The following is a 23,306-nucleotide window of genomic DNA, read 5'->3' as shown; positions in this document are numbered from 1 at the left end:
TGCATTTGTGTTCCTGCCACACAACTACCACTTACTAACTCTATGATCTCAGTTTTCTCATCTCAAACAGGGATGATGATAGTATATACAGGCCTATCTTGTTTTATTGTGTTTGGCCTTATTGCACTTCACAGACACCGTGCTTTTTACAAATTGGAGGTTTCTGGCAACCCTGCGTCTAGCAAGTCTAGTGGTGCCATTTTTCCAACAGTATTTGGTGACTTCATCTCTCTGTGTCAAATTTGGATAATTCTTGCAATATATCAAACTTTTTTTTATTATTATATTTATTACTGTGATCTCTGATCAGTGATCCTCGATGTTACTATTGTCATTGTTTTGGGGCACCAAGAACTGTGCCCATGTAAGGCGGCAAATGCTACGTGTGTTCTGACTGCTCTACCAACCACCATTCCCCCCCATCTCTCTCCCTCTCCTCAGGCTTCCCTATTCCCTGAGACACAGCAATATTGAAATTAGGCCAGTTAATAACCCCACAGTTGCCTCTAAGTGTTCAAGTGAAAGGACGAGTTTCACGTCTCTCCCTTTAAATCAAAAGCTAGAAATGATTAAGCTTAGCGAGGAAGGCATGTTGTAAGCCAAGATAGGCTGAAAGCTAGGCCTGTTGTGCCAAACAGTTAGCCAAGTTGTGAATGAAAAGGAAAAGTTCTTGAAGGAAAATAAAGTACTGCTCCAGTGAACCCATGAATGATAAGAAAGCAAAACAGCCTGATTGCTGATATGGAGAAAGTTTAAGTGGTCTGCATGGATCAAGCCAACCACAACATTCCCTTAAGCCAAAGCCGAATCCAGAGCAAGGCCCTAACTCTCTTCAATTCTTTGAAGACTGAGAGAGGTGAGGAAGCCGCAGAAGAAAAGTTTGACGCTAATCAAGGTTGGTTCACGAGGTTTAAGAAATCAAGGCATCTCCATGACATAAAAACACAAGGTAAAGCAGCAAGTGCTGATGTGGAAGCTACAGCAAGTTATCCAGAAGATCCAGCTAAGATAATAAATGAAGATGGACATACTAAACAACAGATTTTCAATGTAGACCAAAAAGCCTTCTGTTGAAAGAAGATGCTATGTAGGACTTTCATAGCTAAAGAGGAGAAGTCAAAGCCTGGCTTCAAAGCTTCAAGGACAGGCTGACTGTCTTGTTAGGGGCAGTTGGTGACTAAGTTGAAGCCAATGCTCATTTACCATTCTGAAAATCCTAGGGCCCTTAAGAATTATGCTAAATCTACTCTGCCTGTGCTCTATAAATAGAACAACAAAGGCTGGATGACAGCACATCTGTTTACAACATGGTTTACTATTTTAAGCCCACTGTTGAGACCTACTGCTGAGAAAAAAAGATTCCTTTCAAAATGTTACTGCTCATTGACAATGTACCTGATCACCCAAGAGCTCTGATGAAGATGTACAAGATTCATCTTGCTTTCATGCCTGCTAATATAATATCTATTCTGCAGCCCATGGATCAAGGGGTCATTTCAACTTTCAAGTGTTATTACTTAAGAAATACGTTTTGTAAGGCAATAGTTGCCATAGATAGTGATTCTTCTGATGGATCTGGGCAAAGTCTGTTGAAAGCCTGGAAAGGATTCACCATTCTAGATGCCATTAAGAATATTTGTGACTCACGGGAAGAGGTCAAGATATCAACGTTAACAGGAGTTTGGAAGAAGTTGATTTTAACTCTCGTGGATGACTTCGAGAGTTTAAGACTTCAGTGGGGGAAGTAACTGCAGATGTGGTGGAAATAGCATGAGAACTAGAATTAAAAGTGGCCCCTGAAGATGTGACTGAGTTGCTGCAATCTCATGATAAAACTTTAACCAATGAGGAGTTGCTTCTTATGGATGAGCAAAGAAAGGGGTTTCTTCAGATGGAATCTACTCCTTGTGAAGATGCTGTGAAGATTGTTGAAATGACAACAAAGGATTTAAAATATTACCTAAACTTAGCTGATAAACTAGCAACCGGTTTTAAGAGAATCGACTCCAATTTTGTTTTTGTTTTTGTTTTTGTTTTTGCGGTACGCGGGCCTCTCACTGTTGTGGCCTCTCCCGTTGCGGAGCACAGGCTCCGGACACGCGCAGGCTCAGCGGCCATGGCTCACGGGCCCAGCCGCTCCGCGGCATGTGGGATCTTCCCGGACCGGGGCACGAACCCGTGTTCCCTGCATCGGCAGGCGGACTCTCAACCACTGTGCCACCAGGGAAGCCCTCGACTCCAATTTTAAAAGAAGCTCTACCATGGGTAAAAATATTGGATTGGCCAAAAAGTTCGTTTGGGTTTTCCTGTAAACCCCGAACGAACTTTCTGGCCAACCCACTACTATCAAACAGCATTGCGTGCTACAGAGAAATCATTCGTGAAAGGAAGAGTCAATCCATACGGATAACTTCGTTGTTGTCTCATTTTAAGAAATTGTCGTGGCCACCCCAACCTTCAGCAACTACCACTCTGATCAGTCAGCAGCCACCAGCACTGAGGCAAGACCCTCCACCAGCAAAAAGATTATGAACTGCTGAAGGCTCAGATGATAGTTAGCATATTTTCACAATAAAGGATTTTTAGTTAAGGTATATACATTGTTTCTTTAGACATAAATCTATTGCACACTTAACAGACTATGGTATAGTGTAAACAACTCTTATATGCAAGTGGGAAACCAAAAGTTTTGTGTGACTCGATGTATTGCAATATTCACTTTGTTCTGGTGGTCTGGAACTGAACCCACAATATCTCTGGGGGGTGCCTGTACCTCAGAGTTAGGAAGTGAGGATTGAACTGGGTTAGTCAATGTAAAGTTCTTCTCCCAGGGTCCAAAACAGAGACTGCCTCAACAAATTCTGTCTGCCACTCATCCGCATGGTGTATATATAATATCATACATACACACACACACACACACACATATAGATATATCCTTGAACAGTTCTCGTTTTTAAATGACCATGCTTATGAAAGTAAAATTATTTTTATCCTGTTTTTATGGGTTTTTTTCTTTCTCAACTTCTTGCTGACATTACAATCTTATCCAAGTCTCCCGCCCTATATTTCCTTAATGTGTTTCTTTCTGATAACTTCTATAATAGCCTTTTTCTCCTTTACAAATATTCTGTTCCCAGCTTGCGTTTATTAAAGTTCTAAAGAAGAATGTTTATGGGCAGGATGAAATCGTATTTCAACCATGAATACTGAGTCCTCTTCTTGCTTGTCCTTTTAAGTTCTTATCTAACTTATTTAATTTTACTGCCTCTAGTATATTTTCCCTCTTTTTCCAAGTGTGTATTTCTCCTTATGCCAGGTAAAAACCACTCTTATTAGCAGAGACTCTTTCTAAATCAGCATCCCAAGTCAAATAATAACCACGGTGGGTGCCATTTATTAAATACCTACTATATGATGGCACTTTTATGTGCATTAACTCTAATCATCTTAACACCTCTGTTGAGTAGAATAAATAAGGTATAGATATTATTCTTTACATTTTCATTTAAGAAAACAGTGAAGTTGCAAGTTCAGAGTTACAGCTTAGGTCTGCTTGAGTACAAAGCTCATGTGTTCTTTTCTATTGCACCAGGCTGCCTCTTGAAGACTTTGGAGTATGCTCATTTCAAAGCTGGGTGTGGAACCTCTTCAGCTCTGGCCACATAGGCTCTTTAGCTTCCTGGAAGGAATTGAGGAGACAAGGCCATAATTGTCCCATCTTCTCTGCCATCGGCCCAAATCTTAGAGTCCCTCTGAACCTGACTGGGGACTTTCTGACAGAGCCATGCCTCTCATGTTGAGGGCGACTAGAAGATGGAATTAAGAGAGGCTTCTCCATAGCCCCAGGTCTTTGAGCCATGAGCTATGGCCTTGGCAGGATAGCCCCCTCGCTGGGCATTTTTCAAGAATTCAAGCAGGTCCCTCCCTGGTGAAAGCTATGGAATGTGCTTCTAAGCAGTGATCGCAATCGAGGCGCCCCGGGCTCAGAAGGAGTCCATCTGCCTGACGCATCTCCTTTTCCTTCATCAGCCCTCTTCTTTTGGGGATTCCTCTAAAGTCCCCTGACTCTGAAAGTCTCCTGTTTCACACCTCTTAATGAGGCCAGGAATCTGTCCCTGTGGCTCAGACACCCCCGCCCCCTTTCTGGTGCCTCACCTGGGACTTGGATGATACCCATATTGCTTTTTCATTGAGGACCCTGGAGAAACACTAGAGAGAGATGTGAAAGGATCAGTTCTCTTTAAACTACTTCAGCTGCTTACTGTGTCAGCCATCCTGTTGTCAATTGAGCAGAGCAGAAAAGTGGCGGGAAGGGCCCTAATGCTTCAGCCCATGTCCTCCAACACAGACGGCATCTCTCCACACTTGAGTGTTTAAGCCTATATGTTCTCTTGTGTAATTCATTCAAACTTCCTAATACATCGAAAGGGGACATTGGTAATATATTTCCTTCAAAAAGTTGCTGGATAACTTGCGACACCCACCATTCTCTTGTGTGTGTCCCTGGAAGCCAAAAGATTTCAGCCTTGAAGAAGCAAACGTAAATGATTCACAGCAGAACCCATAGATTTTACTCTGTGTAGCAGACCTTTGGGGACAAAGATTTTTATCCTGCTCAAAAATGAAGATTTTGTGTCATGTCACGTTATTGAAATTTTTAGTTGAGATAACATAATCCAGTGCATTAAAGAAGCCCAATATAAGGAAGAATTGCTTTTTGGAAATAAGTGAAAGAATTTCTTTTGTTCATTGCCTATAAGGGTATGTTACTTAAACCTTGCTGAGATTATGGAAGAGAGCTGGCCTCACTGCATTATGGAATATTGATAATAATGTTAGTCATGTACCGTTACACTGTCTTAGTCTCACTAGCTCAAGTGGGATTCAGTATGTTGATAAACTGAGGAGACCTGCGCCGACATGAAGTACATTAGTTCTGCCTAGTAGGTCATGCCTGTGTGCTTTTAGGCCACATCCAATAGGCCGTGTCTGTGTGCTTCTTAGGAAATGGCAAAATAATGTTGGCTATACACTTTCATGAAAGGTGTCTGCATGACGGAAAAGAGCCAGGAAAGGGTTAAAAATCTGGGGGAGAGGAGCAGCAAATGTCTTAAGCAAGTGCGATTACTTATAATGAGAACAGAAAGAACATACAGAAAATGATAAAGGCTTAAGGTTGTGTTTGTAAAACCCTTAATATATTTTTTATTTGCTTCGGGATAAAAGTCTTCCATTAGGACACAGAGGCCAATTTGAGTCTTTAGGGGCTCAGTCCTTTAGGGAAACTCACTCTCCAGCCTGTGAAGCATTTAAGTAGAAATTAAAGTAGGTCATCCTATTACTAAGAAGAAGCCCCCAAGCAAGACAATAAAACAAATCTCACTTGTTGGAAAAGGTCAAGGCTAAAATGAACAAATCTCATTGGAGGCAGAAAGAATCTATTGCCAATATTCAACCACATAAAATTTACACTAGCCTACACAAATTTGGAGCCATTCTTGGTCTTCAAATTTTGTCAGTAATCACTATTCATCCATGAGTCAGATATATAAACATTTTCATAGTTGTTTTACTGCCCAGGGGAGTTTTCACATACAAACACATTCAGAACAGGATTGCTGGGAACAGTAGCTGAGAAGCATGGTACACACTGACCACCACACCACACCACACCATCCCCACAACCATCAGTATCTCTTGCACTAAATGGATGAATGCAGAATGCAAACCAAAAGGTAAAAGGCAAAGAGATAAAAGGAAATAAGAGAAAAGAGGAGAAATGAAAAGGGGGCTGAAATGAAAACTAGAAATGGGCTTGAAGCTGTTGATCCCAAACCTCTACACTGGTTTCCAAGGTGATCCCAGGTGATGTTCTATAATACTTCCTCACTTTTTTCAGGCTACTATCACTCGTGAGGAGGTTGGTGTTTACTTACACTCTAAGTTACGTTTAAGGAAGAGTTGTAATGGGGATTCATCTTTCTTTCAAAATTATTAGGAAGTTCTCCATTAAAAAATTAAGTCTGCAAGCTTATGTGATGGAATGTGGTAGATACAGGTAGAAAATGTCTTAAATGGGAAGTGGATCATCTTGTAGTCTTGGGATTCTAGACAGCTAAGAAAAATACCATCCTAGTAATGAAAATAATACTAGTTCACCTGCCCATCCCTTAAAAGAAACCAGGCAGAGGGCCAAGTGAAGAATCAGACTTGGAATTGTTCCTTCCTACCACTGTTGCTGGCAATTTGGATGTCTTTGACATCGAAGGTTGAGAATGACTATGCAGGAGGTGACGGTTGTGGCTGAAGGTATTTAAGGGCTGTATGGTTGAGGCCACTATAAATTTTGTAGATTAACTAGAATTTTAATTAGTCCAATAGTCATTGAGAGGTAGACTGTCATTCATCAACTGCATTGAATGGTGGAACATATCCATTTTCAAATTATTTTTGTTTTCACCTGTCTTTAGCTATTTAAGTCAAAAGCGTGGGTAAATGGATCATTGTGCACATTAGAATTAGACTGAGACTATTGATTCAAGGTTTCTAGTGAATGAATTATCAACATGACCAACTGCAAATTTCTTTTAGAATTGCTGCAAATTGGCACATCAGCGCCTTTGAATAGATCACGCATGATGTAGTTATGTTACAGCTATCGTTACGGTGAATCCCTGCAGGATGTGTAATGTTATGGCTCTTATATAACTTCAATGAAGCACATGGCCCTGAGTCACTGAAAACACTTTATCCAGTGATTCCTCAGGTGTGTTAGTTGATACAGCCTCTAGAGCTAAAGTAGATATGTGGTGTTCTGTAGCCACCCGTGCCAAATAGCCCAAGACAAAATGCACAGTCACTTAGACCTGCCTAGCAGACGGACGTGCTATGTGCTGCTTAGGAAAAAGTAGAATAGCAAGGTCTGTCACTCTTTGACAGGTGTCTAGGATGTCAGTTACCGGCCTCCAACTTCACTAAGGAACCTAGGAAAGGGGAAGATCCTAGTTGATGATAACATTCCAGGACAGGGAGAAAGGGAAGATTATATCCGGGCCAAAACCTTTTACATTTCCTTCTGCCCAGGGAAATTTATATGGTGGCATTTTTAGCTCCATGAAATGATCCATCTGTGTTTGGGAATTATAAGACCATATGTGAGCACCTTTGGAGATACCTGGGTAACCAAGTATCCAGGCATCTCAAAATTTATAGAATAGATCTGTTCCTGAAAAGTTGACCATTTAGTGACAGTTCATGTATTGCGTCTGATTTGCCCTTTGACACCCATGATGCGTTACTCTAGTAAAAACTTCAACTTCAAGACAAAACAGAATTATAATTTTTGAGTATTTTTTAAACAAATTTGGGAACATATTTTAAAGGAAAAAACTCACAGTGATTATCTGACTTAGTCAAATAGCAAAAACAGAAAATAGTTGGGTCTGTCATTTTTGCTGCCTCATAGGTGGGTCAGAAAGGCGTGAGATGGTAAGCCCAGTTGTTTCCGTGGTTTAGATACATCCTTCACCTTCTTCAAATCACTGTAACATGTCTGATTTTACATTCAAGCTAGGCACTTTAGGTTTTATCTTTGCATTTCCATTAGCTATACTTCTCTATAGACAACTTCAGTCCCATGATGCCTATTAAATCTCACTTAGATTTTGGGTAAAGCATCTTTTGATCCTGGAAATTCAAGTAATAAAATAATGAGTAACTCTTCAGTGGTGGCACTGAATTCTCTTCCAGTCACGATAGTCATCAGAGGAGATCAGGAGCAGGAAGAAAACTCCAATCTCATATTTCATATTAAAAAATTTCACTTTAGAAAGTCAGTGGAAAATATCAGAATTTAATTTTCTTCTTTACTAATGTCTTTATCCCACAAACAGAAACTTCATAGTCTAGCCCAGTCCTTTCATTCCGTTCCTGAATTGAACCACAGCAGAAGCCAAGATATATAGCCAAGTACCATTGCTTTTAATGGTATAAATTTGGACTGTCATTTAATATATACCTAGCAAATTTGGTGCTAGCAAATTTCACACTCAATTGCTCTGCTTTGAAGGATATCATCTAGAGATTCTCTGAAGAAGATTTCTTCTGACATTAGTTGTTATGCTTTGGAGATATGCAAGTATGTTAGCAAACAACAAAAGTCCACAATCCCTTTTGCTTCACCTGTGTTCAATAGGCATGTGGGGATAAAAGCAGAAGCATTTCTTTAGACCCCTGAATAGGATGAGACCTCTGTGGACAAGCACGTATGCCGTCCTTTCTTACCTAGACTCAGTGGCCAACTGTGAAATGAAAATAGAAGGTCGGCAAAGCAGTCGAGAACCATAGCAGGTGGTAAACCAAGCTGTTTATCTCAAGATCATTCAGGACCTGGCTTCTAATTCCATCAGAGTAATTGATTTTCACATAAATATGCATCTTTGCTTTGTATGGAGCTAAGGCAATGAAGCAATGTAGCCTTTAAGCATTTGAAATGTACAGAAAACCAATATAAAGATATCAATATTGTAAATATAAGATACAGAATAGGTGCAATTACTTGAAAACAATTTCAAAAACAATCCTAATAAGTATTGTCGATTTCTGGGACTGAAGGCTGCTATTAGCAGTCCATCATATTTATAGCCTAATGGGGGTCTAGTAAAAATTAATTATTAATTACATGAATGATACATAAAGAGCAGAGAATCTAGTTACAATGATTTCCTGAAGTTAACACTGAAGGTTTTCATGGCCCAAGCATCTTCCCCAACCAGAATTTCCAAACTACTGTCTTAGTCCAGGCTACCATAACAAAATACCATAGACTTGGTAGCTTAAACAACAGAAATTTATTTTCTCATAGCCTGGAGTCTAAAGGTCCAAGATCAGGGTGCCAGCACAGTTGGATTCTGGTGAGGACTCTACTCCTGGCTTGCTGATGGCCGCCTTCTGGCTGTGTGCTCTCATGGCCTTTTCTGGGTGCTTGCCTGTGGAGAGATTGCTCTCTCTTTCTCTTCTTATAAGGCCACCAGTCCTATCAGATTAGGACCCATATGACCTCCTTTAACCTTAATTACCTCTTAAAAACCTGGTCCCCAAATATAGTCACATTGGGGTTTAGGGCTTCAACATATAAATTTGCAGGGGTGGGGTGGGGGGGTGGGGTGGGGATCATAATTCAGTTAGTCCATGGCAACTTTATTTGTAACAATTAAGTTCTTTTCAATACAAATGTTTTTAATACCCTTTCCCTAGAGATATCAGTAAGTGTTTCCTGAAATGAAACTCATGTGAATGCACCAGTTTAATATCTAAGGTCTCTAAATGGTCTTTTAATATGCTAAATTCATTACAGGGTTCTCTAATCATTGTTACTACCTCTGACACAAACTCCTTACCTAAAGAACTACATGTACAAAGATTTTATCATTTTCTTTTAAATATCCTGTTCTTTAAAGTTACCCACTGCCCAGTAAACAGTCCGGTTCATGTCATAATCAGCCGTAACAGAAACAGCAATATGGGTCTATCTTGTATCACTGAGCATGTACTTTTAGGCAAACATGACTATAAAATAAATTTCTGCAAAATCAATCTTATTTTCACATGAACTTCTATATAAAATAGTGTAGAAAGGAAAAAACTCTGAGTCTAAATGAAAAACTTTGGGACAGGAAATGGGGTTAGTGCGCTGGCCAGCTCCATGGCCTGCTGGTGTGTGTTCTCAAGTCTTGTCCTGGCAGTCGCCCGTTGGGAGGTGTGGTTCTCCTAGCAGTTATGTATTAACTGGGGTCCCTTCTCTATTCTAGGCATTAGCCTCTTCCTCTAAGGCATGAGAATTTCCTTGAGGGCTGTAGTCTCTTGACTGGACATTTACAAACTCCAGGAAGATAAATATGTGAGGTGATGGATGTGTTAATTAACCAGACGGGAGGAATGTATATGTATATCCAATCATCGCAATATATACTTTAAATATTTTACAATTTCATGTGTCAATTGTATCTCAATAAAGCTTAAAAAGTACAAATTCCATTAATCCATGCCTTTTCCAACCCAAAGACAGCATATTAGAGGTATGGAGCTTGGTAATATCAGACAAGAGTACCCACCAGGTACGGAGGGTGGGTGTCCTAAGCTGCCTTTGCCTTGCTGCTTTTTGTTTTATAAAGTTAATTTCCAACTTTACTCGTTTTCTTAGTCTTGGATCCCACAGATGAATTTTCTTTAAGAACATAACTCATGAGTTGGTCTTCGTTCAGCTAGTACAGGCCTGGTGCATAGGAAGGCCTGGTGCAACAGGTGTTTTCTGAATGCATCACACTGCAAAAAGAGGAGTGTGAGACTCATTTATGTGGAAAGAAATGCTGGAGGAAGCATAGATTCCTAGCAGCTGTGATGGGGTGTGAAACAACTGAAGTCCCCAGCTGGTAGTCCCAGTAGCAGGAGGAAAAGGAAGTTCCTTCTTTCTTACATCTACCACGTATTGATGTGTGACATTGGGCGATGTATTTAATTTCTCTGAGCCTCAGTTTCCTTATCTGTAACGTAGGATTAAATAATACCTAGCTCACATTTGGGCTAAATAATTTCCCTAACAAATATTAGTTTCCTTCCCTTCCCTCTCCTCTTTGGTGAATATCTGAGTGAACTGAGCATTGTTTAAGACATCATATAATATAATATGCTATGATCATATATATTATATATGATATATCATAGCATATTTGATATATATTATATGTATATCTATATATGTGTGTATGTATTATGACCATTCCCTATTTTACAGTCATCTCTTATCCACAGGATGCCAACAATTATTAGTATCTGTTCTTTTGTGTGTGTTGTTTTGTATAACTCAGACAATTTGAAAGACACCTGGAACCAAGCTCCATGCGTAGCCAAAGCAAAGCAGTGCCATTTTTAGGTCTTTCAGGACCAATACGACATAGTGCTTATATTACTCCTGCCGACCTGGGAATTCCGCCTTTAACTTGAAAGAGAATTCTGAATTCAAAGAGAAGGATGCACAATAAGGAATTCCCTCCTGGATTCTGAAAAGCCTATGTTTCAATAAATAAATATACCACATACACAAAAAGGAGACATTTTAACGTTGCAGTGGATATTTGTGCCTTAGGATAGCTAGTGGGGATCCTCTTCTTGAGGCAGAAGGAGCACATGGTCAGTTCTGCCTCAGGTGGAGTCCCAGTCCCCTGGGACAAGCCACAGATAATGTGGGGTCTGCGTGTTGCCCCCTGTGGCTCAGAGACACAGACACGTGTGGTTCTACCAAATGCCGCACCCTGTCTTTATACCAGAGCCTGTTGTCCAATTGGATGGATGTTCAAATCAAGAAATCCACCTTCCTCAAGGCTGGATGTACGGCTTGAACTAGCATCCCAGAGAAAAAAGGTCAGCACTTTGATACACAGCTTCCATGAAATGGACTTTTAATGAGCAGAAGCAAAACCTGATCTCCTTGCTCAGAAAGCAGATGTCTTTGTTCTTTTCATGTCGTAACATTTCACTAGCTCAACATCTCCCCTTTTATTCTGGTACCTCTCCTCTAAGACCTGAAGAGAGGCCATCTGTGTCTCTCTGCACTGTTTTCTCACCTAAGATGTTTGGAGTTATGTGTTTTAGGAAACTCTTAGGAAAGGTGTCTTGCAGTATCAAGGTTTGTTGTTCTGGAATTCTTTTTTAAAGGGAAAATAGTCAGATTTGACCGAATTAATCCAATTAGCATTGTGATTGGGGAACATGTAGCTTTGGGTATGTGATAATCATATGAACCTGTTAGAATATCATCCTTCATGTTATTGACTCATTGCCAGTGAGGGGACTAAAGAAAAGACACAGGAGCCAGAAAGCTCTGAGAGATTTCTGAGAGTTAAATAAAAGCCCAACCATTGATGTGTGCTTTTCTCCACTTTGAGCAAATATACTTGACTTAGATGCTTTCTAAGAATAAGGCTTTTGTTTCTCCACAGTGCTTGATGGTTAAAATTCAGATTGCAAAGGCAAAATTTGGGAAACTTTTTCTTCCCCATAAACAGATACACGTGGGCACTTCTGGGCATCATCCCAGGCTCTCCTCGAGGTTGCCGGGAGTCCACATGTGTGTGCGTGGGCAGTACAGCATCACCTCCTGAGTGCAATCAGAGGGCAACATGGCATTTTAATGAGCTCGATCAAAGTGTTATTGTATCAAAAGGCCAAAAAAATGTAAGAAACGCTTTTTCCTAACTCTTTTATCTGCTGCCAAAACAGAGTGGAAAGATAAGTATTGGGGCCCCATCCTCACTCTCTAGACCGTGCTTATTTTGCGCTTGGCTTCTTCACTCTTTCATGATGGTGGAGATACGTGGTTCAAGGGCAGGCTCACATATTCGTGATGCTCTCCCACTGCTCAGGTTGCAGAAAGGATTTCCTCACACAGCCTCTCCTTGTTAACAGCAAAGCCACTGTAGCAGTTATAAAGTGCCCGTATCTAATGGCTGGCAAGCATTGTGCTCAAATTCATGTTCTGCTCTTGTCCTAACAGAATTATGTCATGACAATGAAAAACGCTGGGTTTGGAGGGAACGTTGAGTGTGTCAGAGACTGTACTTTATCACGGGTGGGTATTTTCTCCATAACCTAAGCCTGAAGTAGAAGAACATCGCAGATGCATAGTGCATAGGACACGGAGCACACACTTGCATTTAAATCACGTATATCTTACTTTTTTACTGATGTAATTGTGAAATATGTTCTTTTTGCATTCATAATTAGGGGGTGGAACAGATGGTGAAGGCTTAGTTTAAAATAATCTGTCATTAAAATAACCTAGCCTACTGGTAATTCTTCACTCTAACTGGAGTTAGGTCATAGGAAAAGAGTTTGGGGTGATTTCTTTTTTCCTCTTCTACATTGGAATGTAGTAGAAAAAACCCACTAATTTCAGAGTAGTCCTACACATGAGAATTGTCTCTATAAGGGCACGATAGTAAGATTTCACTCTGAAATTTGGCTACAGTGAAATATGCGGGGAAAAAAAAAGAAAGCAGAGATAACAACTTTGACGACTATAAATCCATTTAGCACAATGCATTAAACATTAGTATACCTTCAATCATGAAGCTATAGTTAGTTTCGTACCCTGGAAAGAAATAGCCTCATTATTTGACAAATACTGTTAGAGGCACTCAGCTTTTGGGGTTAAGAAACTGTGCCTTACAGTTTATGTGTTACACTGATGTCAGGGGATATAAATTATAATTACAGGCATTATTATTCAGAGATGTTATAGCTCCTGACTTCTGTATCCAAGCCTTATTGCTGCACACATACCTCGTAGACTTACTGCGTTGTGACAAAGAAAATCTCCCAACAGCCCTGTCGAGATGGCTAAGAGCTGGTTTTAGTAATAAGAACACTGTCTTGATGAATCGGACATTCGCATGCCTTGAAAAATGTCTGTTTTACTGTTTCTTCTAAGATTTTTTTCTCCATCTGCTTTGAGGAAAGCAGATAGATTTCAGCGTGGCTTTATAATAAATCTTCTCAAGGAGGGACTAGCATTAACATTTGTGTAGATTCTTTTTCATCTTAATCCAACCTTAGTTAATAATCAGAAAATCCTACATACTAAGAAGATGTAATTAACCCTTTGACCCCAGAATCTTAATTGGCGCCTGTTGAAAACAGTGGGCAGTTTTAAAAAAAAAAAAAAATTAAAAGGTAGCCTGCAGTGATTGAAACAGCTCAGTATATAGCAGTTTCTTGACTCAAAATTTTTTAAATTTCCACCAAACTTTAAGATTAATCGTATTTGGTTCCCAAGACTAACTAATTGAATGTTTCCTTCCTCCTCCCACCTTTTAAAATTAAGACACCCACATTAAACCAATACTGATGCTACTCTTAAAAATTTTCTAAGCAGCAAAACACAGCTAACTAAAGACAGGGATGACCCTGAATCAGAAGGTAATGGCTACGCGAAGAGCGACCTTGCCAACCTGCTGGAGACCTGGTTTCGTATTCATTCTTTATTTGAAATGTAATTATAACTGAGTTATTGATCTTCATCTGATACTATAGATATAATTGACTGAAATGATAAGCATAAAAGTGAACAATATGGTTAACTAACTTGTTTTGTTTATCTTTGCAATGACAAACAACTAACCTGACTAGTTGTTTCTTCCCCCCACCAAACTGGCTATTTTTAATTGAATTGACTGGATGTTTTGAGTCATGTAGACAGAGCCTCATTTTAATCTCACCAGGAAATTGGAGCATGTGTCGAAGCTTCTGTTTTTGCCAAACAAAACTGGCCAGTTCTTAGATTGCCACTACTTAATAGTATCAGATGTTTAGCCTCCAGATATTCCTTTTCCCTGCTATGGTGCCCAAACTTCCTCTAGTATTTTAGTAAATACATGAGATATGAACCTACTTTCAAAAAAAAAATCATAATCCCTTTCAGTGAGAAAGTAAAGGATGTGTTTCAGTGGCAAATGAATAGCACTGGGTATTTTGAAAGACTATGAAAGGATCCCGTCTAACTCTGATCTTCCAAATGTCAGGAGCTATCCCAGACTATGTTAGACATCTGTGGCATCAGAATCTACAAATAATCTAATAACTCCATAAACAGAACTCTTGGAGGAAATAATTACCATTTCTCTTACTCAATTCTAGCACGTGTGATGTGAGGGAAGGAGCTTTGGGCTTGGAGGTAGAATTGGATTTACTAAGTCTTAGTTGAACAATTGTTAAGTGTTGGCTAAAGATAAATAAGACATTGCCTCGCTGTGGAGAAATTCAGTCTCCTTGGGAATTGAATAAGCCGACCAGGATGATACAATGTCATCAGTGCTTTAATAATACTATGGGAGGCGGCATATTTAATCCTGGCTCTGCCACTAGCTGGCTGTATGGTCTTACCCAGCCACTTAGCCTCTCTGTGCTGACATTTCCTCACTTGAAAAATGAGAGTTTAGACTACAGGGGGTCATCTCTGTGCCATCTCCATTAATCCTTTCTTCTGCTCTCATTTAGCTTTCTGATTGTCACTTGTCCTCATAGAAGTTCCCTTGTGATCTCTCTCTGTGTGTCCCTCTAATCTGATAGTGGCATTTTAGGGTTTGAGAAGATGGCTTACACAGACAGCTCTCTGTGATTATATACCAGACCATGGCTCTTAGGTTGAATGGAAAACCTAACCAGGCCCTTCTCTCCCCGGGGGAAGGTCAAAAGAGGGAGTCTTAATCCTCATGAGTCATCCTCAGGAGATGTCTTGCTTGAGGTGAAGACATGTTGAAATGAGATGCTTCCCAAACTTCTGCAAAGAAAACTTCTATCCTTTTGCACTTTTGGTTCCAAGTAAGCTTCCATTGCACCACACCTGAAGCTTGAAAGTTTGCCTCTCACAAGGCTCCAGAGGGTTTGACAGTTTTGTCAGAGATATTGAGTGCAGTTCTCTTAGACAGTGTTTTGCTCCCTGTCCTCTAGATGCTTCCAGGGAGATATTACAGAGCAAAGGTAACCAGGTGACCTCTTGTGGAAGTGACTTATGAACTCTCTTGTCATCCCATTTCTCATTTGTCTCCTAATGGTAGGATTCTATCATTGGAACAAATCATTCAAAAACAAGGGATGATTTTTAAGAAGTTATAGGCTGCCTCTTAATACAAATATTTTAACTTCAGAAATGCTGTCCGATTTATCTTTTCATTAATGTACTCGTATCAAGTAGAGAAGCTTTATTTTTAGTGGAAGGCAAGGCAGTATAGTGAATGAGTCTGACTGTCTCGTTCATGAGTTTGAATCGTAACTTCATCACTTGCTAGGGTCAGGCATATTGCCTAACTTCGCTAAGCCTCAATTTCCTTGTATGTAAAATGTGGATAATAATATAATTACCTCAAATGGTGCTTGTGAAAATTAAAAGAGACAATACATGCAAACTGCTTAGTACATAATAAATGTAAGCTCTTATTGTTGTACTGTCTTGACCAAAACCTTGTCTATCGTGTAATTTGCTTTTATGTGGAGCAATACAATGTGACTTTTGAATTGTTTTCAGAAGCCACTAAATCAGAGGAGGTGGTTGGGTGCTACCCATAGTTTCTGACCGGTGGGGCTGTGAAAATAGATCAGGAAGCATGGAATCCAAATTTCATACACACGCACACACAAACACATATTCCCATAGCGATACATACATATATATAAATACATGTATTTAATATATACATATATATTAAATACATATATATGTATGTTATACATATATAACTCTGAAAAAGTTCAGTATTTTAAGAGGCTGAAATTATTCCTGAGGTTTGAGGCAGTGTATTTTTCTACCTGAATTTTACATGCTTCTTCCACCTTTCTATATTTAAAAATTATGACATTAGTTTAATGTTGCCCCATACCTTGTTCCCAGTGAGGATTCCCTGTATTTCCAAATTCCTTTGTAAATACCACTAATCTTTAAAACTTCTTTTTTGGGGCAAGCAATACTTGTGCAACCTACCTGGTTAAAAATAAATAAATAAAGCAAAACACAAGACAGGAGGATGATGGAACATATAAAATGCACTTGGATTGCAAGAATTTGAAAACAAATCTATTCTCAATTTGAGTGGTATCTTGCAGTTGGAGTCCATGATGATTTACACCATTCGTCAAACTGAAAATGAAGCCCTCCCTTTGAAAAGTGGACTAAAGTTTCAGGAGTTACAGATGATATGCAGCATCCTTCGTCCTCCTCCCCCACCCCCTCTTCTTTTCTTTCCACTTCAGGAGTTGTAGTAGAAACTAGATCTATCAAATAAAACTTTAATACAGAGTTTTGCAAAACAAGGATTACAGTTTGTAAGGCTTTAGCCTGTAAACATTCACCCATAATATACTGACTTGCCCCATTTGTTCTAACACAATAGGCACTGGGAGTGAGGAGAGAATAATCCTCTATTAATTAGCAAATTATTGATGTCCATAGGAGCTCAAGTGGTGATTTTACTTACTCTTCGTATAAGAACTCTTTTTTTTTCTCTTATTCCATGACAATTTTCATTCCTGTTCAGCTATTTAATAATCATGCTGATTTAATCTCAGAAACTACTGAATCCAAAAAAATAAAGGCAACATCTCATAAAATCAACATGACTTGATTTTATATATAAATGTAATGCATCTTGATCAAAATGACAGAGACATAAGGAAGTTCCTGGAATAAGGGAGAGCTTGTGGTCTTAATTCAGACCTTTCATTTGTTCATGTATAATGCAGTAAAGATCTTAGGATTGTGTTAAACATGAAGGAAAAAGTGGTCTTAAATTTGGTTATGTGTTGCTTTGCATCAGATGCCTTATTAACTAAATCCCCACGATATATACTTATTAACCTATTTATATATTTATTTTTTTCTGCAGTCCCTGGATGGCTTTGTATTTGCACTAAATCAAGAAGGAAAATTTTTGTACATTTCTGAAACAGTCTCCATCTACCTAGGCCTCTCGCAAGTAAGTAAGACAATTTGATTCTTGACAGCAGTTGTGAAGGCTCCTTCAGCCTCATGTCTTTCCTTCTTCAGCAGATACTCTCTTTAGCGTGAATTACCCAATTTATTCTTTAAATGGCTCTACCTGACTCTGATCACGAAGTCAATGAGAAAATTGTATGTCACTTCGGAATGTTCAGAATCAACCTGTGCTCAAAACTTTAGTCCCCCTCCCCACCCCCCAAGGATCATTATTAATTTATCGAGAACAAATGAAGTTTCTTCCCTTGGTTGTTTTGAACTTTGAAACCTCTGTGCCCGGTAGGAGAGGGACACACTAATAGTGCTTCCCTTGTGTCCTATTACTGGATGTTTATGGAGGACCCTGCATTGTCCTGGGAGCTGACACAATGACAGGGAGTCATTTGGAGTCAAGAAATGCTGAAAGAGACCATTAAAATGTGTTGCAGGGAGGGTTCCTGCAAGGACGTATTTTGCTGCCTTTGCAAATATTTCCTAATGCAGAAAGACAATTTCATAAAATAGGATAATCTTTCATTATTTGCGGTTTAATTACCCACATGTGTCTGTCAGAGGTGAAAAGAAAAGAAGATGGAGGCAGATGGGGCAAGGGAAAAAATCCTAGATGTCAGTTCTTGAGATTGCCCTGGAACACAAAGATTTGACTTTCGTTGGATTCCCAGACACAGGCTGCAGCTACAGAATGCCAAAATACCCTGAAGAAAAGTTTGCAGTTCCACTAATTATCCAGATGTTTTCTCCATAAAAATGCTAAACATCTGGGTATGTGTGCCCACACAGGTGATTGGCTGAGCTTGACCCTTTTCATCTGGTGGTTTGGCACGAGAAAAACACAGCGTCGGTGGGAGGGATTTTGTATGTATGTGATGATCTGCCAAGCTGGATAATCTACTGCTCATTCAGTTTCCCCTTTGAGCTAAAGATGGAGATAAGATTTGTCTCTCTCCTCTTCGGCAGGACTCACCCTAAACTCACGGCTTCTGAGAGCTGGCACTGCTCTAAGGAGGCAGCCAGCATGGTTGGAACATTTTGGCCGTTAGTGATTTTGCTGGGTAATAGCTAAATCAAGAAGGACATTGGGAAATAACAGAGAGACATATCTGGCATTTGAGGAGGGTTGGGGGAGGAGGAGAAACGCTGCCAAATTTAATTATTTGCTTTTGAGAATCCAAGCGGGGGGCCATTAACTCTTCCTTTAAGGACATGCGAGCTATTGGCTGTAGTGTATCTAGCAATTCTATTTTATGTAAACTTGAGCAAACCAAATGATAGAAGCTGGGCTACCGTCAACTCGATATTAGTATTTTTGCGTCTTGTTGAAATCTCTGGTTTTCTAATGGCTTTTAATAGACTGTAAGCCTTGTCTTAATCTGTTTGGGACCTAGAATTGAGAATCTCCAGTGTTGAAATTGGGGCGCCACCATATTAATACTGTACAGAACTGGAAACCCCACTGTTTGTTGTTCCGCGATGCCCGTATTCATCTGTTTTGTGCAGACTATCCAACAAAGTTTAATAAGCCAGTGAAGAAGAAGGAAGAATAATTAGTTTAAGCAGGTAAATGCTAATTAGGGGACTCCCGAAAAGCATCCATTATATACTCGCTCAAAACACATTTTACAGCCCTGGTTAGTGGTGTAATGCAAATTCTGTCAAGGCAACTGCATTTTCTGTAATTGAGATGTGTACGTTTGCTTTGCATAACAGATGGCTCTGTATGCTTAGAGTGATAGCTAGGAAAATAATAATTGCATTATTCTGGCCAAAAGAATATTAGCTCTTGGGTCTTGGCCATTTCAGTCAGTCCTCCTGCCAGCACAGCATATGCACATATATGGATTGGATTTTCAAGGAAATTGATGCATCTGGAATAGTGTGGCCATCTGAAATATCATCTGTTCAAGAAAAATTTGGCTTTAACCCTGTGCTGGTTTCTCCTTAAAAGCAATAGATTCCACTGCTTCTCTACTGTGGCGTCAAGTCAGTCTTTTCCTAAAATCTGAGGCAAATCATTGAGGTCTCCGTAGAATAAAGCAGCTGTGCAGACATGGTACAGTAGCTGGCAACTTCCGTGCAGTCCTTCCCCACCTTTGCATGGGATGGGTTGTAAAGTGCATATCAATAGTCAGCGTCTTGACTCGCCCAGGGGTAGACGCTGGCCACAATGGGCTGTTGCCCTCCGTGGAGGTTGTGTCCAGTGTCGCCCAAAGGGTCCAATGCGCAGGTAGAGGCCACGTGGTACGGGACAGAAGTCTTCATCTGAAGGCGCGATGCAACTGAAATGATGAAGGGTAAATCACTACAAAGTGATTTTTGCACACACCAATGAGTATATTTGGAGTTCCAAACAAATTTAGAAATAGTTCTGGGTTAACATGGAAATAATTTTTTTTTTTTTTTTTTTTTTTTTTTTTTTTTTTTTTTTTTTTTTTTTTTAACATGGAAATAATTTGATAGGGCATGGTGTGTTTTGAAATGCCTAAAGAATGAGGGGGAAAATCTATGCTAAAACTTTGGAAAAGGTTTTCCAACCCAATTAATGTTCTAAGTTCTAAAAAGGTAGTTGGGGGTCCTGAGACATAACTCTTCCCAAGTTTCTTCAGTGCCCTCTTTCAGTTATGGGTTATGGGCTGCTCACGGGTGACATACAGTGTAAATGTACTCAAAGTTATTCAATTAAGTACCTCCTTAATCTTTTGCACACACACACACACACACACACACACACACATCCTTAATTAAGTGCAAACCAAACACTCTGCTTTTGTCCTACAACTTTGACTCAGTGGTTCTTCCATCAGATTCTAGACAGTGACAAGCAATCTATATAGTTATTGTCCCTTCTTACCTTTTTAAACGGTGCCATTAAATCAAGAAAATGTGTAACTGTATCATCGTATCCAGTGAAATTGTTGAAGAATATTGCAAACGTGTCATTTTGTTAGAGCATAGCCGCGTCTGCATTTGTAACTCTCAAGATGTATCTTTCTCAGTTTTATTTTCTTTCAACATGTAAATAAATATGGTGGCTTTGAAACGGCTTATGTTCTCAAGAAAGAATTAGGAGTCTTTTTTGGCTCGTGAGAAACCTAAGTAGAGAAACTTCTACCCAGCTCAGTTGTGTAACATGAATATAGAGACAGCCAGAGCAGGTTTTCACTGGGTGGAACTCCGGGTTTCTAGGATGTGTGCTTGCCACTTATTGTCTCTAAGATATTTTCATGTTGTCGTGATGATAGGAATGAAGCGTTCTATGGTGATACACCTTCAGCAGCCCTTTGACTTTGCCAGGCATAATCATTTAACACCCAAGATATGGTTTCAGGTTGTAGAAAAACGCACTGTTGGGCTTCCCTGGTGGCGCAGTGCTTGAGAGTCCGCCTGCCAATGCAGGGGACACGGGTTCGTGCCCCGGCTCGGGAAGATCCCACATGCCGCAGAGCGGCTGGGCCCGTGAGCCATGGCCGCTGAGCCTGCGCGTCCGGAGCCTGTGCTCCGCAACGGGAGAGACCACAACAGTGAGAGGCCCGCATACCGCAAAAAAAAAAAAAAAAAAAAAAAAAACGCACTGTTGACTTGCATCCCTGGGTGCAAATGACTCCTAGGTACTCATTATGAGGCCTTATCTTAAAGGAAGAAACCCAAATATCGTTGCTGAGTTTGGTTTGCATGGAGATTAAATGACTTCTTATATCTGGTGATGGTGTCCAGAGCTGCTAAAGACAACTCTGCTCTTTACTTAAAATGGAATAGGCAAAAGTAAAACTGAACAAAGAAAACAGAGTGGTTTCCCTAATACTTGAAAATGCGGCATGACGGGTAGCCAGCTTTTATGAAACCTCTTCCAATGTGTTAAGGGGCTCAATCACCAAAGAATCCAAAAGAGACTTTATATGGTAAATAAAAAGCGTTTCTACTTCCATAGAGGATTTAAAGCTTACAGAAATATTTATTTGTTGGTTTATAGCCTCCTCTTTCCAAAAAGGAAATAGCTTACATAAACATATACAATAAAAAGTAATGACAAAATAGAACTAGGGTCTAAGGGAAAAAAAGATAAAAGTAGGTAATCTGTTACCACATAGTAGGAGAACACAATAAAGGCTTATAAGAAGGGATATAAGCGGTCTGATAAAGTGTCCAAATTCCCTATGAGCTTCCTGGCAACCAAAGCAAAAAGAGAAACATAGCCAACCATCAAAAATAAGGAATGTATGGCTGAATCGCTTTGCTGTGTACCTGAAACTATCACAACATTGTTAATCAGCTATACTCCAATATAAAATAAAAAGTTAAAAAAAAATAACAGTTGCACAATGTTCAGAATGCCTGGGCTTCTCTCAGTGATGGCCAGTGTTTTAACAACCAACTTCCCAGTATTCCAGTAACAGTCAATTATGTTCTAACAGCGTATACCCTGTTTTTAACAACTAGATACCCAGCATGGTAGTTGTAGTTTTTATATCACCTGACACCCAGTTTCTTACAGTAGACATTTTCTAAATCCAATACTTTATCCAACTGATGCTGAGCATTTTTAATGTTCAACACAAGAATGTTCTGGACAGTGGGTTACTCAATGGTATGAGAAAACAGTAAATACACTTGTTCTTGGTAAACCGCCAAGCCCAGTGCTTCAAAGGGCAGCCATTGTCCCAACATGCTCATGTGATTCAGGGCTTGAGCCCAGCTAGAGGGTGCATTGAAATAAATAAATAAATAAAAATAAGGAAGTATCACTTATAAGGAAAGGAAAGTTCTTCTGGGACTGAAATATTAAAATAACTCTCAAGTACAATTTCTGTGGAGGCTAACATATGGATTATGACATATCGATTTGCTTCCATTGGAGTCCACATTCAGAACAAGGCTATAATGACCCATGAACACACGTATCGCCAATCGCATAAGCCGGCAGAAGATTCTTCTCTCAGATGTTGGTATGCCAAAGATCATTTTGACAATGATGTTCTGGCATCCAGGACTTACAGTAGCATTGACTAGTTTGATGGTTTATGTGCTTTTGAATCAGCTTTCCCTAATCCATACTCAAATCCTGCATTTCCTTTTAAATGCTGATGAGAAATTCAACGTTTTATTTGCCAGAGGCAGAGGACATGGGTCTCAGTTAACCAGAGGATATAAATGGACTCTTTCTCTTCTGAAAACATTTTATCTTGAAATTGGAGAGAGAGATGATGATTCCCATGCACATCTATGCCAGCAAACTGTTCTCAAGTTAACATAGAGTTCTGTTTAAAACATAATGGGTCCTAGAGCAGACTGGGAAATTAACAGATTTTTACATTGTGATACCATGAGGAAATACCCTAGAGCCAATTAAGCCCTCTCTTGAGATATACACTAATTACCCCCCATGGCCTCCAGTGCCCAGCTTGCCTATGAGTCACTTCTTTCTTCTCGAGAATTCCCCATCCTGCTAGAAGATACCTCCTTGCCGTTGTAAGCCAGCTGGAAGGTAGCTGTCTGCCTTGTAGATATGCTATCTACAAGGTTACACATTGGCTTGGTGCAAGGCAGCTTGCTGAAAGGGGTAGGGTGGCTGCAGCTATAAGAGCTAATAGAGGTGAAGGCAAAAAGGGGTAGATGGTCATTTTAAATTTTGTCTTTTTTTTAAAGCCATGCAGATATATTTACCATAAACTCCTTTCCCCATCCTGTTGTTCATCTCCATATTTTAGGTTTCTCTGCATTTGTTATATAGAATGGCAAATAAAATTACAGCTACAGCACAAAAGTA

General features: G+C 39.7%; 1 protein-coding gene across 1 annotated transcript in view; it reads left to right on the top strand.

Annotated features, from left to right (window-relative positions):
* NPAS3 (neuronal PAS domain protein 3) overlaps positions 1-23,306 on the top strand; it is a 757,552-nt gene that overhangs the window by 495,346 nt on the left and 238,900 nt on the right. Inside the window, exon 5 of the mRNA XM_065871683.1 lies at positions 17,436-17,525. Within this exon, the coding sequence (XP_065727755.1) occupies positions 17,436-17,525 (90 nt within the window). The remainder of the gene's footprint in view (positions 1-17,435; positions 17,526-23,306) is intronic.

The sequence above is a fragment of the Phocoena phocoena genome, chromosome 2 (assembly GCF_963924675.1).
Source record: "Phocoena phocoena chromosome 2, mPhoPho1.1, whole genome shotgun sequence".
NCBI lineage: Eukaryota > Metazoa > Chordata > Mammalia > Artiodactyla > Phocoenidae > Phocoena > Phocoena phocoena.
Note: the sequence above shows the minus strand (reverse complement) of the source record. Positions and strands in the feature narration are given on the sequence as shown.